The 18,395-nt window shown below is 40.7% G+C and overlaps 1 protein-coding gene across 1 annotated transcript; it reads left to right on the top strand.

Moving 5' to 3' along the window:
* Positions 1-3,884: 3,884 nt before the first annotated feature.
* hmgcra (3-hydroxy-3-methylglutaryl-CoA reductase a) lies at positions 3,885-16,037 on the top strand. Its single transcript, XM_070833854.1, has 19 exons — positions 3,885-4,049; positions 4,500-4,611; positions 4,741-4,828; positions 4,912-4,996; positions 5,085-5,190; positions 6,679-6,785; positions 6,872-6,988; positions 7,068-7,228; positions 8,342-8,589; positions 8,772-8,935; positions 9,645-9,839; positions 9,947-10,105; positions 11,434-11,591; positions 11,676-11,781; positions 13,520-13,690; positions 14,337-14,477; positions 14,577-14,735; positions 15,120-15,274; positions 15,945-16,037. Exons 1-19 carry the CDS (start codon positions 3,885-3,887, stop codon positions 15,997-15,999), a joined length of 2,652 nt encoding a protein of 883 aa, XP_070689955.1. The 3' UTR covers positions 16,000-16,037.
* Positions 16,038-18,395: the final 2,358 nt, after the last annotated feature.

The raw sequence follows: 18,395 nt of genomic DNA on the forward strand, positions 1-18,395 counted from the left end.
TCTGGAGTAATCCAGGGCTTGTTGTTGGAGAAACACCTTACACCTCTTGGTGGGTACAGTGTTCTCCACACAGAAGCTAATATAATCCGTAATGCAGCTGGTGAGACTGTCGACGTCGTCCCCATCAATGTCACTGAATACATCCCATAAAGTTGTGTCAAAACATTCAATTTCTTCATTGTGTGGGTGACAGCAGGCTGCCTGTGCACAAGAGGTTTATACACAGACAGTAGGTGCACAAGGTTGTGATCAGCTCGGCCCAGCAGAGGGAGTGGTAGTGTGTGGTATGCCTCCCTTGGTGTTGGCATAAAACAGATCCAGCGTTTTATTGTCTCTGGTGGGCAAGGTCCAAGGTAATCATGGCATTTATAGCCTGTTTTATTTATTTTTATTATAAGGTCTGTTTTGTTTGCATCTATTTGAAAAATAAACACAATGACATGTTATTCTGACACAATTTTTCCATACAAATAGATTCAGATGACATTGAATTGCATGGAATTGTATCGTTTTGTTTTAAAATGTACTGTCTCTAAATCATATGGTAGCCCATGTATCTAGATCTGTATCGGATTGGCACATAAGGAAGAGATGGACACCCTTACTAAAAATCTTAACAGGGCACTATATACTGCATCCTGTACATCACTGGTGCTCATAAGGTTTTGTTCCTCAAACCTTCACAAGATAAAATTCATCAATTGAAGTTCTTGTTTAGAATTTTTGATTCTTTCAGAGTTAATGATCTTACCCAGTTTGTAAGACATCTGGAGTGCACTAATTTTAAGCTAGTAAATAAGTGTTTCCTGCTATAGATCCATATCTATATCTATCTATCTATCTATCTATCTATCTATCTATCTATCTATCTATCTATCTATCTATCTATCTATCTATCTATCTATCTATCTATATAATATGTATATAATGTTTTGTATGAAAAATACAAATCTGATATAAATGTAATGGAGTTCAACATAGACCTAACTGAAATATAGTGAAGCAGAAGTATAAAGGAATGTATTAAATGTATTTCAATAATTTATTTAAGTACAGTAGAAAGAAAATCCACATCTGCTGGTAATTGAGATCAAGTGACTTTGTCGTGCATGTGCACAAGAAAGCAGGCCACTGGCTCTGTCATGTAGCCTGATTGTTGCTGATTGGCTTGGAGAGATCTCGTAGTTCTGCTGCCTCATGGTGAGGCAAGGGGGGGCATTTTGAACTCCCACTTAAGTTACCAAATATGGTCCCTTGGTCCCTTAAATAGTGACAGAAAGACAGCAACATCTTAGGCTACACTGATGGCTGGACAACAAGCAAAAAATAGAAAGAAAACATTGCTTCCATTTGTAATTAAAAAGCAGGAACCATACAGGAAAAAGCTGAGCTGTCAATTTGTTGCAAACGCATATACATTTAACTTATTCACAGCAAAGGATGGATGAAAAGATACCTTCCTGTTGGAAGGCTCAATAAAGGTGTTATTTATAGCTCAAATAGGTAAATGGTCTGTATTGGTATGGCACCTTTCTAGTCATTTCGACTACTCAAAGTGCTTTTACATCACATCTGCATTCATCCATTCACACATCATTCATACAGGAGGTATCTAACTTGGCGGAGACTATTGTTTTACATTCATTCACAGAAGCAAGTTGGGGTTCAGTGTCTTGTCCAAGGACACTTTGACATGTGGACTTAGGGATCTAACTGCCAACCTTCCAATTGATGGATGACCTATAACTGCCTATTGCAGTAAATGTTAATTTTATTCACTTTCACCTTTTGTCAATGTAAGTGGAGCCTGTAGAACTGAGTTCTAGTTCTAGAGTTCTAGTGGAGTGATAGGGAAATTCCTCTGAAAAATAAGCTGAACACTTTTTTCCTTTCTGTTATTATCAACTTTTACATGGATATAAGGGGGGTGGGTGTTGCCATTAGCCCTGTTTTGTTTCTTAATTGTTATGTCAGTTTTTGTAATTGGTTATCAATGCATATCTTGAACATCAATAAAAATCATTATACAATATGAAATTATAATCTATTTTTATACAGCATCTATATATACAGGACAACAACTAACTTGAAAATACATTTACTTGTAGAACATACAATTTTTTAAGTCATCTGTGCAAATTCTATATAAGAATAAGAATAAAAGTGAATAAAAGTCTGTATGTTCCTTTGGGTTCATCCATAATGGTAGGCTACGTGATTCTATTCTGTGATGTGTAGGACTTTCAAAAGGGCAGGGGGAACATCATCTGGTTACTGAACAACTTGCTCAGCCTTGACCTTGAAACATGCCATGAAATATTGTCTTTTCAGAGTAAGCAACAAGCCTATCCTTTAACTATTTCAATCACTCTCACGAACTTTTGGGCAAACCCCCCAATGTTAAACTTTTTAAACTTTCTGTGGTATCTGTGTATAGTGTGGTAGTGATCGCAGAGGCACTGTCTCACCCCCATGTCAACATTTATTGTACTTACAGTCATGAAAATGCAACATACTTATTTGTAACCACAAATGTGTAGCCCTCTCTGAAAAATACAGGTAGCTAAAGTAAAGCACCAGTAATTCCTTTCATACAGAGACAAAAGCGTACAGCCTCCTGTATTAGACACCCACAAACCTCATGTCTCTTCATTATCCACAATACCTCTGCCCCACTTCACAAGATGGTAAAATGTGATGTACTTAACTGTCATGTGTTATAAGAAACTGAGCACAGCTGAACATAACTGAAGAGCAGTAGAATAAAGTAGTTTGGTCGAACTATCGCATTGTCACTGTAATTCAGTGTTGGACTACTTTTTGATGCACAGTGCAAACAGTGCAAATACTAAGAGCTTTACACAGAGGCCGACCCACTCCGTGATCGGCTGTAGAAACTCGTATGCCTGTGTAGTGGGGAGATTAGGCGTTCTCTCACTGACCACGCCCCATTGCTGCTGTCGCCTTGGAAACGGGGCGTGGAAAAGGCGCCAGTGTAGCAGGTGACCGACATGATTGGCTGAAGTGTCGGATGATGTAGCAGCGTACCATCGTTCCATCGGTCCTCCTCAATCAGCTGCAGAGAAAATGCTCAGTGTGAGATGAGAGCGGCCCTCTGCACTGCGCCCTGGTACGCTGGAACCTTTCCACCATCATACTTCACTCTTAATTATCATTCTAGGTAAGTCAATCTTTTCCCTTCAATTAAATAATCATTTTATGTCATCTGTGTTACACTGACTATTGAATCCAGTTTGAGAGACGCCGGCAGGTACGACAAAAATAGCCTGCCTGAAGTAAACAGTGTACAGGATATATTGCTAATAACTAATTTGGTGTTAATATACAGAATAAAGCAATTGATCAAGAGTTAACATTCATAAAATGTAGCAGTGAAGACGTTTTTCTAAATATCATACAATGGTTTTCAGATTTAACTTTTAATTTCTTTTTATTCCTTGAATTGCATTCATGTTAGAAGTAATCTCCTGCTTTGACTAGAAGTCTGTCTTGGCCAACTACTTTTGGCTGTGTGTATTCTTATTTGCGTGTTTCCAAGGATGTTTCTAGGATATGACATTGGGGGCTTAGTCCAGACCTTTGTTGGGGGATTCGAGGGAATCCTCCGCAAGGAATTTTTCTTGATAACTGCAATATGTATGAATGTATGAATATAATGTAATGTGTACAGTATTTTCCTTTGATTTCGACTTATGAAGTTGAAGCATAAACTTGGAACACTGAAGTAAATAATATACAATATGTATGTATATATATGTGCTGTATAATGTTCTTGTTATGTATAGGTATTGTACAGTCACCCCCAGCTGCTCCCATCTCACTCACATTACTCTATTTGTGTTATTTTGTAGGTCTGTTACACCATGCTGACCCGTCTATTCCGTATGCATGGCCTCTTGGTGGCCTCCCACCCATGGGAGGTGATTGTTGGCACAGTCACCCTCACCATCTGTATGATGTCCATGAATATGTTCACCGGCAATGACCAGATCTGTGGCTGGAACTTTGACTGCCCCAAAACAGAGGAGGTAAGTAAACAAGATGACCAAGGACATGTCAGATCCGCCCTAGACTGAAAGAGCCCCAGGACTGTACTCCCACATGCAATTCAGAATCAGAATCAGCTTTTTTGGCCACATAATATGTATTCATACTGTAGAAAGAATTTGACTCTTGATGTATTTACACAGAAATAGACATACAGCTTAAAACAAGGACCACAATTGAGATTATATGTCACACTTAAGCACTGACTAAATGAATACTTTTATTAACCACATGGCTCTGAGATAGTGCCCTTATCCCCATTTAAAATTAATGTTATTGATATTATAAAATTCTAATATTATCCCCAGTAACAGAGTAATCAGTAGCATCATCAGTGGCATTTGTACAAGGGCTCCAGAAAGGGCTGTCATCTCTGGAATGAATTTTAATGACCTTTCCACTGATCACATTTTCTTTTTCTTCTTTTACAGCAAATTCTGAGCAGCGATATCATCATCCTGACAATCACACGTTGCATTGCCATTGTCTATATTTACTTCCAGTTCCAGAACCTGAGACAATTGGGATCCAAATATATTTTAGGTAAAATATTGGTTTGAATTGACTAAGATGCCATGGTTCTTTCAGCTGTAAAGGAAGTAGATTTTTCATTACTCAACTAGTGACATATAGCTAAAATAGATAAAATGAACCTAATCTACTCTCTTGCAGGCATTGCTGGCCTTTTCACCATATTTTCCAGCTTTGTATTCAGCACAGTGGTCATTCACTTTCTTGATAAAGAGCTCACGGGCCTCAAGTAAGGAGAAATTCTGCATATTGTCCTTTCTTATCACTATGTCTGTTAAAAACTTCAGTTGATTGTTCTGTTCTGACCTCCAGTGAGGCTTTGCCCTTTTTCCTTCTTCTCATCGACCTCTCCAAAGCATGCGCTCTGGCCAAGTTCGCCTTAAGCTCCAGTTCTCAGGTAGGAAGAAATATTAATTTATCATATTGCACACATTTTACCTGAAAACCAACTGTAACTGTATGGCTTGTATATTGTACTTTGTCAGGATGAAGTGAGAGACAACATTGCTCGTGGCATGGCAGTACTGGGACCTACCTTCACTCTGGACGCCCTGGTGGAATGCTTAGTAATCGGAGTGGGAACCTTGTCAGGTACTTGGTGCCATTTTGGAGTTTCATTTAACCCTTGAATTATTAGATACCTCAGGCACTCCAGATAGCTTCAGCTGCAGGCTTGTTAGTAGGCCTGCTAGCACTACTGTGGTCTCGCTGCAGTCACCCCTCTCTACTGCAAGCTGGCCTTCAACCCTCACTAGCTGTTAGTCCAGTTGGCCTGTTGGACTCCCCCATCCTTGCTGACAGGGTTTAACAATGCACACTAGTGATAAGGGACTCCCATTACAGGTAATAGACAGAGGGAAAATCTGCTGCATCTGCCAAAAAGACCACGTCAGTGCTGGTGCTAGCAGGCCTGCCAACAAACCAGTAGCTAGAGTGCCCGTGATATCAAATGTAGTACCAACAGAGAGGAACTTCTGTAAACTCAGAATGGACATGTCTCTCAAGCCTCAAGCAGTCAAGACAAGCCATTATAACACTGGTCATTGAGGTTGGGTTGACTGCAGTGAAAAGGTTAAATTGGTAACGCTATCCTAGGTTAAGCTAACAAGGTTACCCCCCCTAACACCAAGATCAGTTTGAAATAAACCCATCAAGTCATAAGTGATCTGAGCAGCTGAAAGTGGGCATTGGTGAAGTGTCAGTGGAACTGTGAAAGACTAAGAAATCAGAGAAAGAGCAGATTAAAACAGACAAATGAGGGAGACGAGTAAACAGCCGCTATCGATCTCACAGAGATCAATGTGGGCGTGGTTTCATGACAGTGTTCCTGGTTTCAGTGTGTTCAGTGATACAAAGTGACACTGGTTTCAGAGCAGAGAAGACTTAGCTTATTTTTTCACATTTTTTAAACCTAATTTTATATATTTGGTGATTTTTTAAATCATTAATTTGGCTGGATGGTTAACACATTTTTCGGTGGCATGACAAACTCAGAACACATATTTATTATTGCTTTACACAGACTTTAGAGCCCCAGGTGGGAAAATTTGGAAAAGAGTAGACTTTTAGTTCTGCCTTTAAAGCCCGTTCCCACAGAGGAGGCGGTTATGCTCATGCAGGGTGTCCACGGGAACTGTGGACTGGCAATCTCCCTGTTGTTTTCCTGGAGTTTCAGTTACCCACCACATAATAACATTTCAATTGCCTGTCCACCATATTCATTAGAAATAGGCTGCAATCACTGCTGTTTATGATGGTGTTTTTTGAATTACAAACGTATTCCACATATTTGTCTAAACAGAGAGCGACTTTGCAACCCTGTGTGTGTCTGTTTGAAGCTGCTATAGACACTTTTGCTCATAAATCGCACATTGCTTCGCTTGTTTCAAGCATACCCTATCCCTTCCCCTGCTGACACGAAGCACATCTGTGAAAACAGTCTGTTCATTCAACCAGACTCCTTAGCAGATAATGACCTATTTTGCTGCATCACTTGTTGGAGATTTTCAGTGATTGGCTTTCTGATTTGGTCATTTTGATGATACAGTGGCCACTGGCCATCTGCCTTCTATGTTTCAGGTGTGCGGCAGTTGGAAATCATGTGCTGCTTTGGCTGCATGTCTGTCTTGGCCAACTACTTTGTGTTCATGACTTTCTTCCCTGCATGTGTCTCATTGGTGCTGGAGGTAAGGGTTCAGTGTTGCATACTGTGTGTGTGTGTATATGTGTGTTAATGTCAGACTGAATGATGGTGTTGTATTTGCTCCTGTAGTTGTCCCGTGAGAGTCAGGAGGGCCATCCTATTTGGCAGCTGAGCCACTTCTCCCAAGTGATGGAGGAGGAGGACAATAAACCCAACCCTGTAACCCAGAGAGTCAAAATGATCATGGTAATGCCTCTCTTTCTTTATCGTTTCTTTGTTTTTATTTGAACATTAGTGAGATTTGTCCTCTCTGCTCTGTGTGCAGTCCCTGGGACTGGTCATGGTTCACGCCCATAGCCGCTGGATTGCTGAGCCTTTGTCCATCAACACTACAGTGGGCATCCCACAGGTCAGCATGGAGCTGGATCGCCTCTCACCCAGAAGGATCGAGCCAGAGAAACCACTTTGGCACTTCTACCTCACCAGGTGAGAATAATGATATGCTTGATTTCAACGCCATAGCTGCCTTGCATTTCATACATTACTAGGATTAGAATTAGGATACATTATTAGCATTAGTTGTGCGAGGCCTCAGAAATTAATGCTATACATCTGCAAGATGTAGTTAAGCTAATGAACATTGCAGAATGTATGTCAGGACGTGAATAAAGTAAAAAGGTAGTACCAATGCTAGCAACTTCCTCAGTTGGTTGCACAAGCACATGCTTTGGTTGCACCTTTTTTTTTGATACAGCATGGTATTAATAACTTTACATACTGATGTTCATATTTGGATACTTTATACTACTTCATACTTAATACTCTACAACTCCACTACATCTCAGAGGCAAATTTTGTAGTTTTTATTCCACTGAATGTATCTGACAGCTTTTGCTACTAGTTACTTTGCAGACTCAGATTAACAACACAAAATCAAACTAATAAATTAATTATATGATTATATCAATAAGGCTTTATTGATCCTCAGGGGGAAATTCACAAACTACCCAGCAGTATTTAAAGTACTGAACTAAAGTTCATGCTAACGCATCTGCTCAGTGGCTCAGGAACACCCTATATTTTGCATAATTGTAACCAAACTTTAACTGTATGTATTCTTTTAAACAGGGCACTTAGTGGAAAGTTGTTTTAACACTCACTGCCCCCTTGAGCCACGCAGCACTCTGTAAAGAGCGTTACAAAGTGCTGCGTTTTTAACCCAAACCTAATCCTGACCTGGCCCACTAGCGGACCCCTGGACTTTTGAAAGGTTAAAATATTCTAGTCCATTACCAGTATTACTAGCTACTCCCATAATCCTCAGGGATCTTTGCAGGGATCAATGACACCATGACGTCTAGAAATCACTTAGCACTAACATAACAATTGTGTTCAAACAGTATCAAACAGTTACAGTCTAACACATTTCTTGTGATGATGTTAGAATGAAACTTTTATCACAATTTCTCTTGAACATCTCTTAAATATTCAAATGCATATTTCAGATAAAGGACCAAAACAAAAAAAAAAAACTATTGGCAACTTCTGAAATCAATAATAAAACCTGTTTTGCTTATTATTGTCCCTCTTCCCCTGCAGGATGGTAACCATGGACATAGAGCAGGTGATCTGCCTGGCTCTGGCCCTTTTGCTGTCTATCAAGTACATCTTCTTTGAGCAGGTTGAGATGGAGTCTACGTTGTCACTGAAGAGCTCCATCGCTTTGTCTGCCCCCACCCTGATCCTGCGACGGCCTGAGACCTGCTGTAGGAAGGAGTCAGTCACTCCATCCCTTGCCACTGCACAGTGTGTGGCTGCCTCAGCACGCTCCAGCATGACAGAGAAAGGTGTGTGTGCGCTCAGTGATGATGCTGTAGCAGATAGTATTGTGTAGCACTGTGGTATGAAGTGTATGAATGATGGTGAATGGGTGAATGAGGATTTAATGAGTGCTTTTAGTAGTTGAAATGACTAGCAAGGTGCTATACAAATACACTATGCAAATACAGACCATTTACCATTTATCTAGATGAGGTTATCCGGCCCCTGTCTGGCCCGGCCACTGATCCCCAACGAAAGAGCTTCTTTGTCATGGGGGGGGGTGGAGAGCTTAAGTGCGAGATGGATAAGCCGAGCCTCCCCCCAAAGCCCAGAGGCCTGGATGAATGTGTGGCCATTCTCAACAACCCTGAGGTAGGAAATGACATATCAACCCACAAAACATCCCACAGCTGATAACTCAGCTAAGCTCCTCTCAGTTGTCTGAACAGTTACATCATCTTGACCCACTTCCCAGCTCCCTAAGGTGTCTGTTTTGGTTGAGGCCTTATCCCACCAATAAAACTGCAAAGTTTAAGGCAATCAATTGTATGATTTAACTTTGCTGTAGTGAGCTTAGTTACTCCACTATATTAACCAATTAGAGTGTGCCCTCAGATCAGCTCAGCTAACCTTTACACTTTCTCAGCCTGGACTATCAAACTCAGCAAGTTCGATATATATTTTTTCCACACTGCACTGGAACTTTTCCTCTAAGAAGAATCGAGATAAGAATATTCCAAATGCTAATGATGTGTGGATAGAGGGGAATTGTTAACATTAGGTGGGTGAATGTAATGAGTGGTCCAAATGACTAGAAAGGAGCTATATATTTACCATATAAGTGATTGACAGTTTGGAAATGTTCCTTCCAGTTAATAAACGTGGGCTTACCAATTACAACTGACATTTTACAACAAAACATATTGGTCAATGACCCTCAATATAGAGCGCTTACTTTGATTTTTAATGTTGGATCTTTAGATATTCCCTTTAGCCCTTTGAACCATGCAATTTTTGAGAGTATAGAGTTACTGGTTTGTGGCCAGTGGTCAGAGTACACAGTGTGTGGTGTCTCATGCAGCTGGGGCCTTGTTTCCTGAGTGATGCTGAGGTGATGCTACTGGTCAACTCCAAACACATCCCTGCATACAAATTGGAGGCCATGTTGGAGAGACCAGAGAGAGGAGTGGCCATACGAAGACAGATGATATCTGCGAAGCTTCCCTCTCCTTCAGCGCTCTCCTCCCTGCCATATGCTGACTACGACTACTCCAAGGTGAAAACACACACACACACACTCAAGACAAAGTGGGTGCTCTTTATAACAATGTGTTTCTTGTTTCATAAGGTCTTTTAATTTCTATTTTCATTTGTGTTTTCCAGGTTATGGGCACCTGCTGTGAGAACGTGATTGGTTATATGCCTGTACCAGTGGGCGTGGCTGGACCTCTGCATCTGGATGGGAAGCAGTTTCAGGTTCCCATGGCAACCACAGAGGGCTGCTTGGTTGCCAGCACCAACCGTGGTTGTCGAGCAATTGCTGTGAGTGTCAGATATATTGTTTTCCAAAGATTTTGATAGGGTCTTACCGGAGAAGTACCAGGGTGGACAAAAAATTAGGACCATTCATTTACATTTTGCGTTTCAAAAATCCTACGTTTTTCACAAGCCATAACTCAGTTTCCCTGGTAACACCTGGGAGTTTGACTAATGTGAGGAACAGTCATTACCTTCCCATGAGGTACTAATGCAATGGAAACGTTCACTACTCCAGAAAATAGGATGGGTCATAGATGTAATGTGTCAACGGGAGAGCACAGGCATGTAAAATAACAAAAGGCGGACAGCTAACAAAATAATTCACAACACTTAGCTGCCGAGTTTCAGGGGCTGGTCTGGGCAATCGGAGCTCAGCAAGGGTTCTGAGGCTGAAGGCGGAAATCAGAAACCAGGACAGACAGGGCAGGCCGCTGTGGCAGGGAGTGTGTAGCAGAGTCGACATTCTGGCGATGAGTGGATGTCTGAACCAGTCTTAAATAGCAGGAGGTGGATGATTAAGTGCAGGTGACGCAGCTGTCTCCACTCCTGCAATCAAACTCATTCAGCCACAGTCACAACCACACCCAGAGAGAGAAAGAGACAGACAAAACAGGGCCGTAGACACAGGCAGGGGCAGGAGCAGTGGTCCTGACAAATATGCAAAATCACTAATAGATAGATAGATAGATAGATAGATAAATAGAAATACTTTATTGATCCCCGGGGGGAAATTCTGGTGCTACAGCAGCAAAAGAGCAAAAGCGAGTAAAAGTGACCACCACCATGAATACAACAATAAATAAGAAAAAGAAAGAAAGAAAAAATGTGGGTAACAAAGGCATTTGGTTGCTGGTTCAGAAGTCTTGCCACAGTGGAGTGGATAGTGTCCATAGCAACCCCTGCATCAGCAACAACAATGGCGGAGGTGAACTCTCTAGGCAGGTAAAACAGGCGCATCCCCACTGCTAGCGGTTCAATGTCCGGGCTACAGAGATGCAATAGGTTCCTTTCACGTGGAGTGAGTTTTATTGAATTTCAGAACAATTTAGATCAAATGTTGAGGTAAAGTGGACGAATGGTTTTGTCAACAAAGTGTTGGACTTAGGACATTAGAGAGAGATTAGAGACACTGACAAATTAGCTTCCTGCAGAAAACATTATAATCACAATTTCAAAAAAAAAACAATGTTTTTTAAAAGTGGTATTTCTATTTCTATTTGCTTTTTATCTTGCTTAGAATTTTCAATATACTTTGAACATCCTTGTGTTAACAATACCCTGTATTATGTATGTACTATGTCTGACTTATGATCTTGTCCTGTGTGCTGTAGCTGGGAGGCGGAGCCAACAGTCGTATCCTGTCTGACAGCATGACTCGAGGACCTGTAGTGAGGCTACCTTCTGCTTGCAGGGCTGCTGAGGTCAAGGCCTGGCTGGAGAGCACAGACGGTTTTCAGGCAATCAAACAGGCCTTTGACAACACCAGCAGGTAAAACATGAAACCTGACATGAACTAGAACTAGAATTCAGAGTCTGTTGCTCAGTGTCTGTTGTCTGTGGTTGCTGTTGGCAGATTTGCTCGGCTTCAGAAGCTGCTGGTTGGTGTGGCTGGGAGAAATCTCTATATCCGCTTCCATTCCAAGACTGGAGATGCCATGGGGATGAATATGATCTCGAAGGTATTAGTTTTTGTCAACTGATTGTCAAATCATGTTTTTTTTTTGCTCATTGTCTATTTTAGAGGTATTTTAAATCTATTTTTAATAAAAGAGAGAAAGGTCAGATCTTGCAGTGATGTCTGAAGTGTATGTAGGTGCGGGCCACTGCACTGTTCATAGTACTGAACAGAGCAGAGATCACCAGACAGACAGATAACCTGTGTCCATTAAAGCATTTTTTCCCAGCTGAAAATGCCAGGCACTCCTCTGCACAATGCACAGCTGGGAGCGCCTGAGAGTGCTGTGGAGGCGCAGCATTTTTTCAGCTGAGATGCTCTAGTTGCTATGATTTGGAATATCTGTGGATGTAAAAAATGTGGGTACAAAGTATTTGCTCTGCAATAGTATTCATGTTGATGTTGTGATAGTCCAGGGATATCATCTGGTACAGACATGGGTACTCAGAGAGCCGCAGTGTTCATTTCTTAATTAATTCTATGTAAACCTAGACATTCATAGGGGTACACAAAACCTTTTTAGTCAGGTACTCAGGTAAGTACCAGGAGATGGTGTTTGGTACAAACCCCATACATAGCGTGGTCTTAGTAAACCAAATCTTCCTTGCTGTCCTCCTGGATGTCTCCCTCACTTCTCTGCTTCAGCTTCCTGCATGGTAGATGATGAAGATGCATCTCCCAGTCCCTGGTTGAGTCTCCAATTAGCTATGTCCATCCACAGGTCAATGGCTGGCTTTGGGTCAGATGTCTCTGTGGTCATCAACTGGTGAATGTGCATCAGGGCTGAGAGATGCGTATGAAACAGATAAGATCGGTGCTTGGTTTTTATTATGTTGAGATGTGAAAATTCCCTCTCACAAGCTGCACTGCTCAATGCCGGTGCAAGAGAAAATTTAACTACCATGTTGATGTTGGAGTAACAATTTGGATTGGTCAAGTCATACTCAGAGGATGTTCATGAATGTTTTCCAGCTTGCTTGAGCGCATCCATTCTCTCACAGTAGTCTCTCTCAAGTTGCAAGGTGGCCTCATATTTCTGAAGAAAGGTGCACAACATGGTGAGGCCAAATTGGTGGAGGCCTTGTATTTCTTGAGGCCAAGTTGAGGGAACAAAAACTATAAAATTGATCACATGACTTTAGGGAGTCATATCTGATTTCAAACTCTTCAGTTTAACCCCTGAGTGCATTTGTCTGAGCCACGGCACTTCTTGCAACCCTATATGGGTTTGGTTTGATGTTTCTGTTGGTGGTGGAATGCTAAAGTAGCTGCTTAATGATTAATGTTGTTTTTTGGACATCCCTCATAGAGACTTAGATCAATGGGTCACTAGACATGAAATGTGCATTGATAACCAGTTACCACATGCTATGCAATTGCGTGCTCTAAAGCAATTGATGTTACACATTTCTGATCTGTACCAGCTATGTTCACCCCTTCACATTCAGCACCCCTATATAGCCCGAATGGAATGATCCTGTGACCATATTTGCACGCCTCTGCAGTGATTCAGCTGTAAGATTGTTGGTCGAATCAGGCTCTTATCCCCTATCTGTCATGCCCAAGATCTATCATTAGGCAAAGCAAGGTGGCACATGCATGAAAAAGCAATATAATACACATTTTTGCTGACAGTTGTTGGCCATAACAATGGACATCACATTGTAGAACTGCACAGAAGTGTAAGACATATAATCCCAATTCATCTCATGTATGATGATGAATATACTGTCTGCATGCAGGGTACAGAGCAGGCACTGAGCAGACTGCAGCAGCGCTTCCCAGAGCTGCAGGTGGTGGCTGTAAGTGGGAACTTCTGCACTGACAAGAAACCAGCTGCCATCAACTGGATCGAAGGCAGGGGCAAATCTGCTGTCTGTGAGGCTACCATCCCCTCCAAAGTTGTCAGAGAGGTAGGAAGAGCTAGGACTTACTATTGTTTTTCAAACTTTGTACTGGCTTAACTGACATTAATCTGTTGTTGTTTCTTTAAACCAGTGACCTTATGTCCATGAACTGCAATTCGATACAAGTCCATAGTATAGGAAATTTGAAAGTTATAAATTGACTACTCAAGTTTGAAAGTGCTTTACATTTATTGAAAAAATACATGACAATGGCCATTTAAAGACACAGTAAAAAGGCTAATTTAGCTGATCTTAGTCAGCCATAAGTTACACCCATGTGTTACTTCAGGGCACCTAAGGAGCATTTTGCACAATCAGATCAATTCCAGCAAATACACATAAGAGAAACAACGCAATACATAGATTAATAAATATTTGTGGTATGTTATCAATGAAAATCTTTAAGGATGGGTTCACATGTTCAAAAACAGTTTCTGCTTGCTGTAGTCATTTTTCCTGGTAATGCGGGCCTTTATACCTTTCATTGCATTTTCAGTAGAGGTAATTGGAGACCAATCTACATTCTTTTTAGTACAAAATTCCATCTTTGTGTTAATATCCATACGCTGCAGCTCAGTAAGTAAACACAGGAGGGATTCTATGCTCAAATACTCTGGAAGCCTCATTAACTTCACATAATCTTGTGCTGCAGGTTTTGAAAACGACAACTGAAGCTCTGGTGGACGTGAACATCAGTAAGAACTTGGTGGGCTCTGCCATGGCAGGTAGCATTGGTGGATTTAATGCACATGCTGCTAACCTGGTAGCTGCCATCTATATAGCCTGTGGACAGGTAGAGTATTTCTATGGAAGTATTGTGCATCTCTTTATTTCATTGTATTCTTGTGTTTCCTGTGTTAGTACATATACTATGTGCATGTGTATCCTCCAGGATCCAGCCCAGTCAGTGGGCAGCAGTAACTGCATCACTCTGATGGAGGCATCAGGACCAACAGGGGAGGACCTGTACATCAGCTGTACCATGCCTTCTATAGAGCTTGGCACTGTAGGAGGAGGCACCAACCTGCCCCCCCAACAAGCCTGCCTTCAGGTAGACACACATACACCAAGACACATTTTAGGCAACTGCAGGTAAAGAATAAATAAATCTTGTTAGAATGGATGTTTAAAATTTTGAATATGGATAGAAATATAGTTAGCATTTATAGACTGGTTTATTAAAAGCTTACCTGGATTGTGTCTACCAATTTAGTTATGAAGGGAAAATGTGGCATATTTTTCTTTAGCATTTGTTCATAATTCACTGTCAGAGATAAATCTAAAATAATTTTCAAATTCTGTATTTGTCAAGAAAATGTATGTTTAAAATGCAGATGTTATCAGAGTTCCACCAACAGGAAACATGTTTACTTGTTCCTCATGTATCTCTCTGTATTTAGCTCATTTCCTGATGTACTCATTAATGTGTGTACAGATGCTGGGTGTGCAGGGAGCCAGTCTGGAATGTCCTGGGGAGAATGCACAGCAGCTGGCCAGGGTTGTGTGTGCAACCGTGCTGGCTGGAGAGCTCTCACTGATGGCTGCTCTGGCTGCTGGCCACCTGGTCAAGAGTCACATGGCACACAACAGGTAAGAGCAAGGAACCTCAATTTGATATATAATTTAGATATCCATGAGTCTTTTTTGTCTGAGCTATTCACTTGTCGACACAAAAATCAGAACGTTTGGCATAAGTCAAAGACTAAAGACTCATTTAGCACACAAAATATATTGTATACGGCAAGTTCTATCATTATTAAAAACTGCTATAAATTAGCTCAGAGATCTTTGTCCCAGTCAGTGTTACCGTCTTTACATAAAGTTATACCAAAGCTATTAATCTATGGATTAAAAACCTCTTTATTGAATGGGACAAAAACTGTAAAAAAAAATTAAAGAATAAGGTTGACATTCATTTTCTTGTTTGTACCACTTTGGTACAAACCACTTTGTGAACTTTCTTTGGATTTTTATGCATGTCTTTACAGATAAAAACACACTCACCTATGTTACTATCCATACTAGCTTGTACGCACTGACACGGCCATCAGCAACAACACAGACTAAACTTCCTGTTTCAGACAATCAGCACGGGGCAAATTTTGCACATATTTGCACAAAGTTAAAAATGTTCAGCTTTTGATCTCTCCCTTATCTTGCATTGTTTATTACATTACAATGCATTCTGATGGTCCTCTTCACTGTGAGGGCCTCATTTGTGTCTGCATGATAGAATCTGATCTAACAATTCTGTGTGTAGATCCAAGGTGAACCTACAGGAGATTCCAGGAACATGCACCAAGAATGCCTCCTGAGAGCTTGAGGGCAGTCCGGCCTCCTTCACTGAGCCCAGGTCACTGGACAGAGCAGTAAACCCAGGGAATGGTACACAATTTCAAAGGGACTGAAATGAAAATAGACCATGTCTTCCATGACATGTTGTCCAAATGCTTACTAAGAGACAGGGTGTCTTAAGACTAGTCTCTGTGCTGAATATGAAAAGGATCCATACAAGCTAATCAGACTACTCTATAGGAGTAACATTCATTTTCTGTATGTTTGTGCTTTATGGCAGTGATTAGAAGTTAATTGCTGACTTTGTTTATTTTCATATTTAAGCGTGCTGTCAGGTTTTTGGGAAACGGACTGTTTCTGCTGTCCTGTTGTAAAACACAGAAACAATGATACCTAAAAGGTGAATGTGTGTGGCTGTGCATAGGAACCTCTGAAGAGGATTCTGCATCGCTTTCATCATCATTGTGGTTTGTGGAGCTTACAAGGGCATATTGTGTCACAGTTGTGATGCACTCCACAGCCCACAGTTAAGCCGTTGAAGCGGACTCAAGTCCTGGTTCAACCACAAGAAGACAGAAAGATTAACCATGACTGACTAAGGGAGTTAATTCATAAATATATAAGAGAAAGATTATCTGATCTGAGAGGCATTTGGAAAACTGAGACTGCAATCTTTTCTTAAAGGCTGAGAATGTAACAGAACAGAAGGTGATGACAAATCCTCATTTGCAAATCATTAGCCCGTTAGCGTTGACATCATATTGTATAATTAAGACTGACCACTGAACTTGATGTCCATTACCAGTGTTTTACCCCATTCATTACAGATATGTGTGTCGAATGTTTGCAAACAAACTTGCAGAGACGTGTCAGATACTGTAATCCATCACATTGGGTCTGCTTTTAATTATGACAAAATGATGTTGCTACTTTTTAGTGATGCAGTGACAAACTTTTCAAATCAGTCTGCATTTTTAACTGCACAAGCATGAAAGGTTCATGCTAAAAAATGTAATGTACTGCAGATGTAGTGTAGGTTAAATGAATTAAGTTACAGTGAATCTTCCTGTTGTTCTCACAGATGGCAGATATTTTCGATATATTTTGTAATAAATGCAAAAGGACTTAACAGTGACATATTGTACTGTTTTGCTTAATGCTTTGTCATGAATTGCACATTAGCTGGAATATGAAATCTACAATAACATAACAGTAAATGAATGGGTCGTAGAGTGGGTCGTCCCTCAATGGGAAGGTTTGATTCCCGGCTCCTGTGAGTCAGTGTGTCAAAGTGTTCTCAGGCAAGACAGGAGCATAGTTTAGCATAGCTTAAAAAAAGTTGAAGCTATGCTAAGCTATGCTCCTGTCTAGCTTAGCTTAGCATAGCTTCAAAAAGTTGGGGTGTGTGTGAAAGAATAGTCTCCTCCAACTTAGATTCCTCCTGAATGAATGGTGTGGGAATGGGTGAATGGGGAATGTAGAAAAACGCTTTGAGTAGTCGAAATGACTAGAAAGGCCCTGTACAAATACAGACCATTTACCAAATGCAACACTGGCCACCGATGAGCTAAGGTTCATGTCATTCAGCAATTGATCTCTCCCTGTATCCTGTGAGGCTTCCCTGTGTTACCTGTTGCGTGTGAAAACTACATGCAGAAGCTTGTTGTGGCACAATTGTGTTTCATACCCATGGAAACATTATTGGGGAGTTCCCCACTGGAGAAATCAACTAAGTAAGTAAGTAAGTAAGTATGTACCTGGTTCAATCATTCATTATCATCGATTAATGCATTATTACTACAAACTGATACATTTATTACCAAACAAGCATATCGCCAGATAAATAAACAAATAACAATTCTATAGATCTTTTGCATTCAATTAACATTAATGAATGACTATTTGCAAACTAATGCATGCACAAAGTCATCGTCTTGTCTGTGGACATCACATAGTAAAACATGACATTTCCTATTGCCACTAGGAGGCGCTATGAGTATCAGTGAATATCGTCATAGATCTGTCCAGGGGACTCGTCAAACAAGTTAAGTTTGGGGCAGATATGATCATCATATTAACCCACTTCCTGTTTCATGGCGAGAATTGCTGCTGAACCTTAAAGAAATGAGTTGCGATATGATTTAAATTTTACATGATCTTTTTTTTTTTTTTTTAGGTTGTTGGAAGAAGTGTTATGTTTTTGTTTCAATGTCTTAAGAGAACGAACGTGATAGAGAGAATATAATGTTGTTGTTGCTGTTTTTATCATGAAATAATGGACGTGGCGTTTAATACTTTTCCCAGCATTACATTCCCGATCCACACTCCATTCCAGTTGGTGGCGATGATGCACCATATGTGTTTTGCCAACCGGATAAATGGAGCAGAAGAAGAAGAAGAGTAGTAGGAGGAGGAA

The sequence above is a fragment of the Pempheris klunzingeri genome, chromosome 7 (genome assembly GCF_042242105.1).
Source record: "Pempheris klunzingeri isolate RE-2024b chromosome 7, fPemKlu1.hap1, whole genome shotgun sequence".
Classification (NCBI taxonomy): domain Eukaryota; kingdom Metazoa; phylum Chordata; class Actinopteri; order Acropomatiformes; family Pempheridae; genus Pempheris; species Pempheris klunzingeri.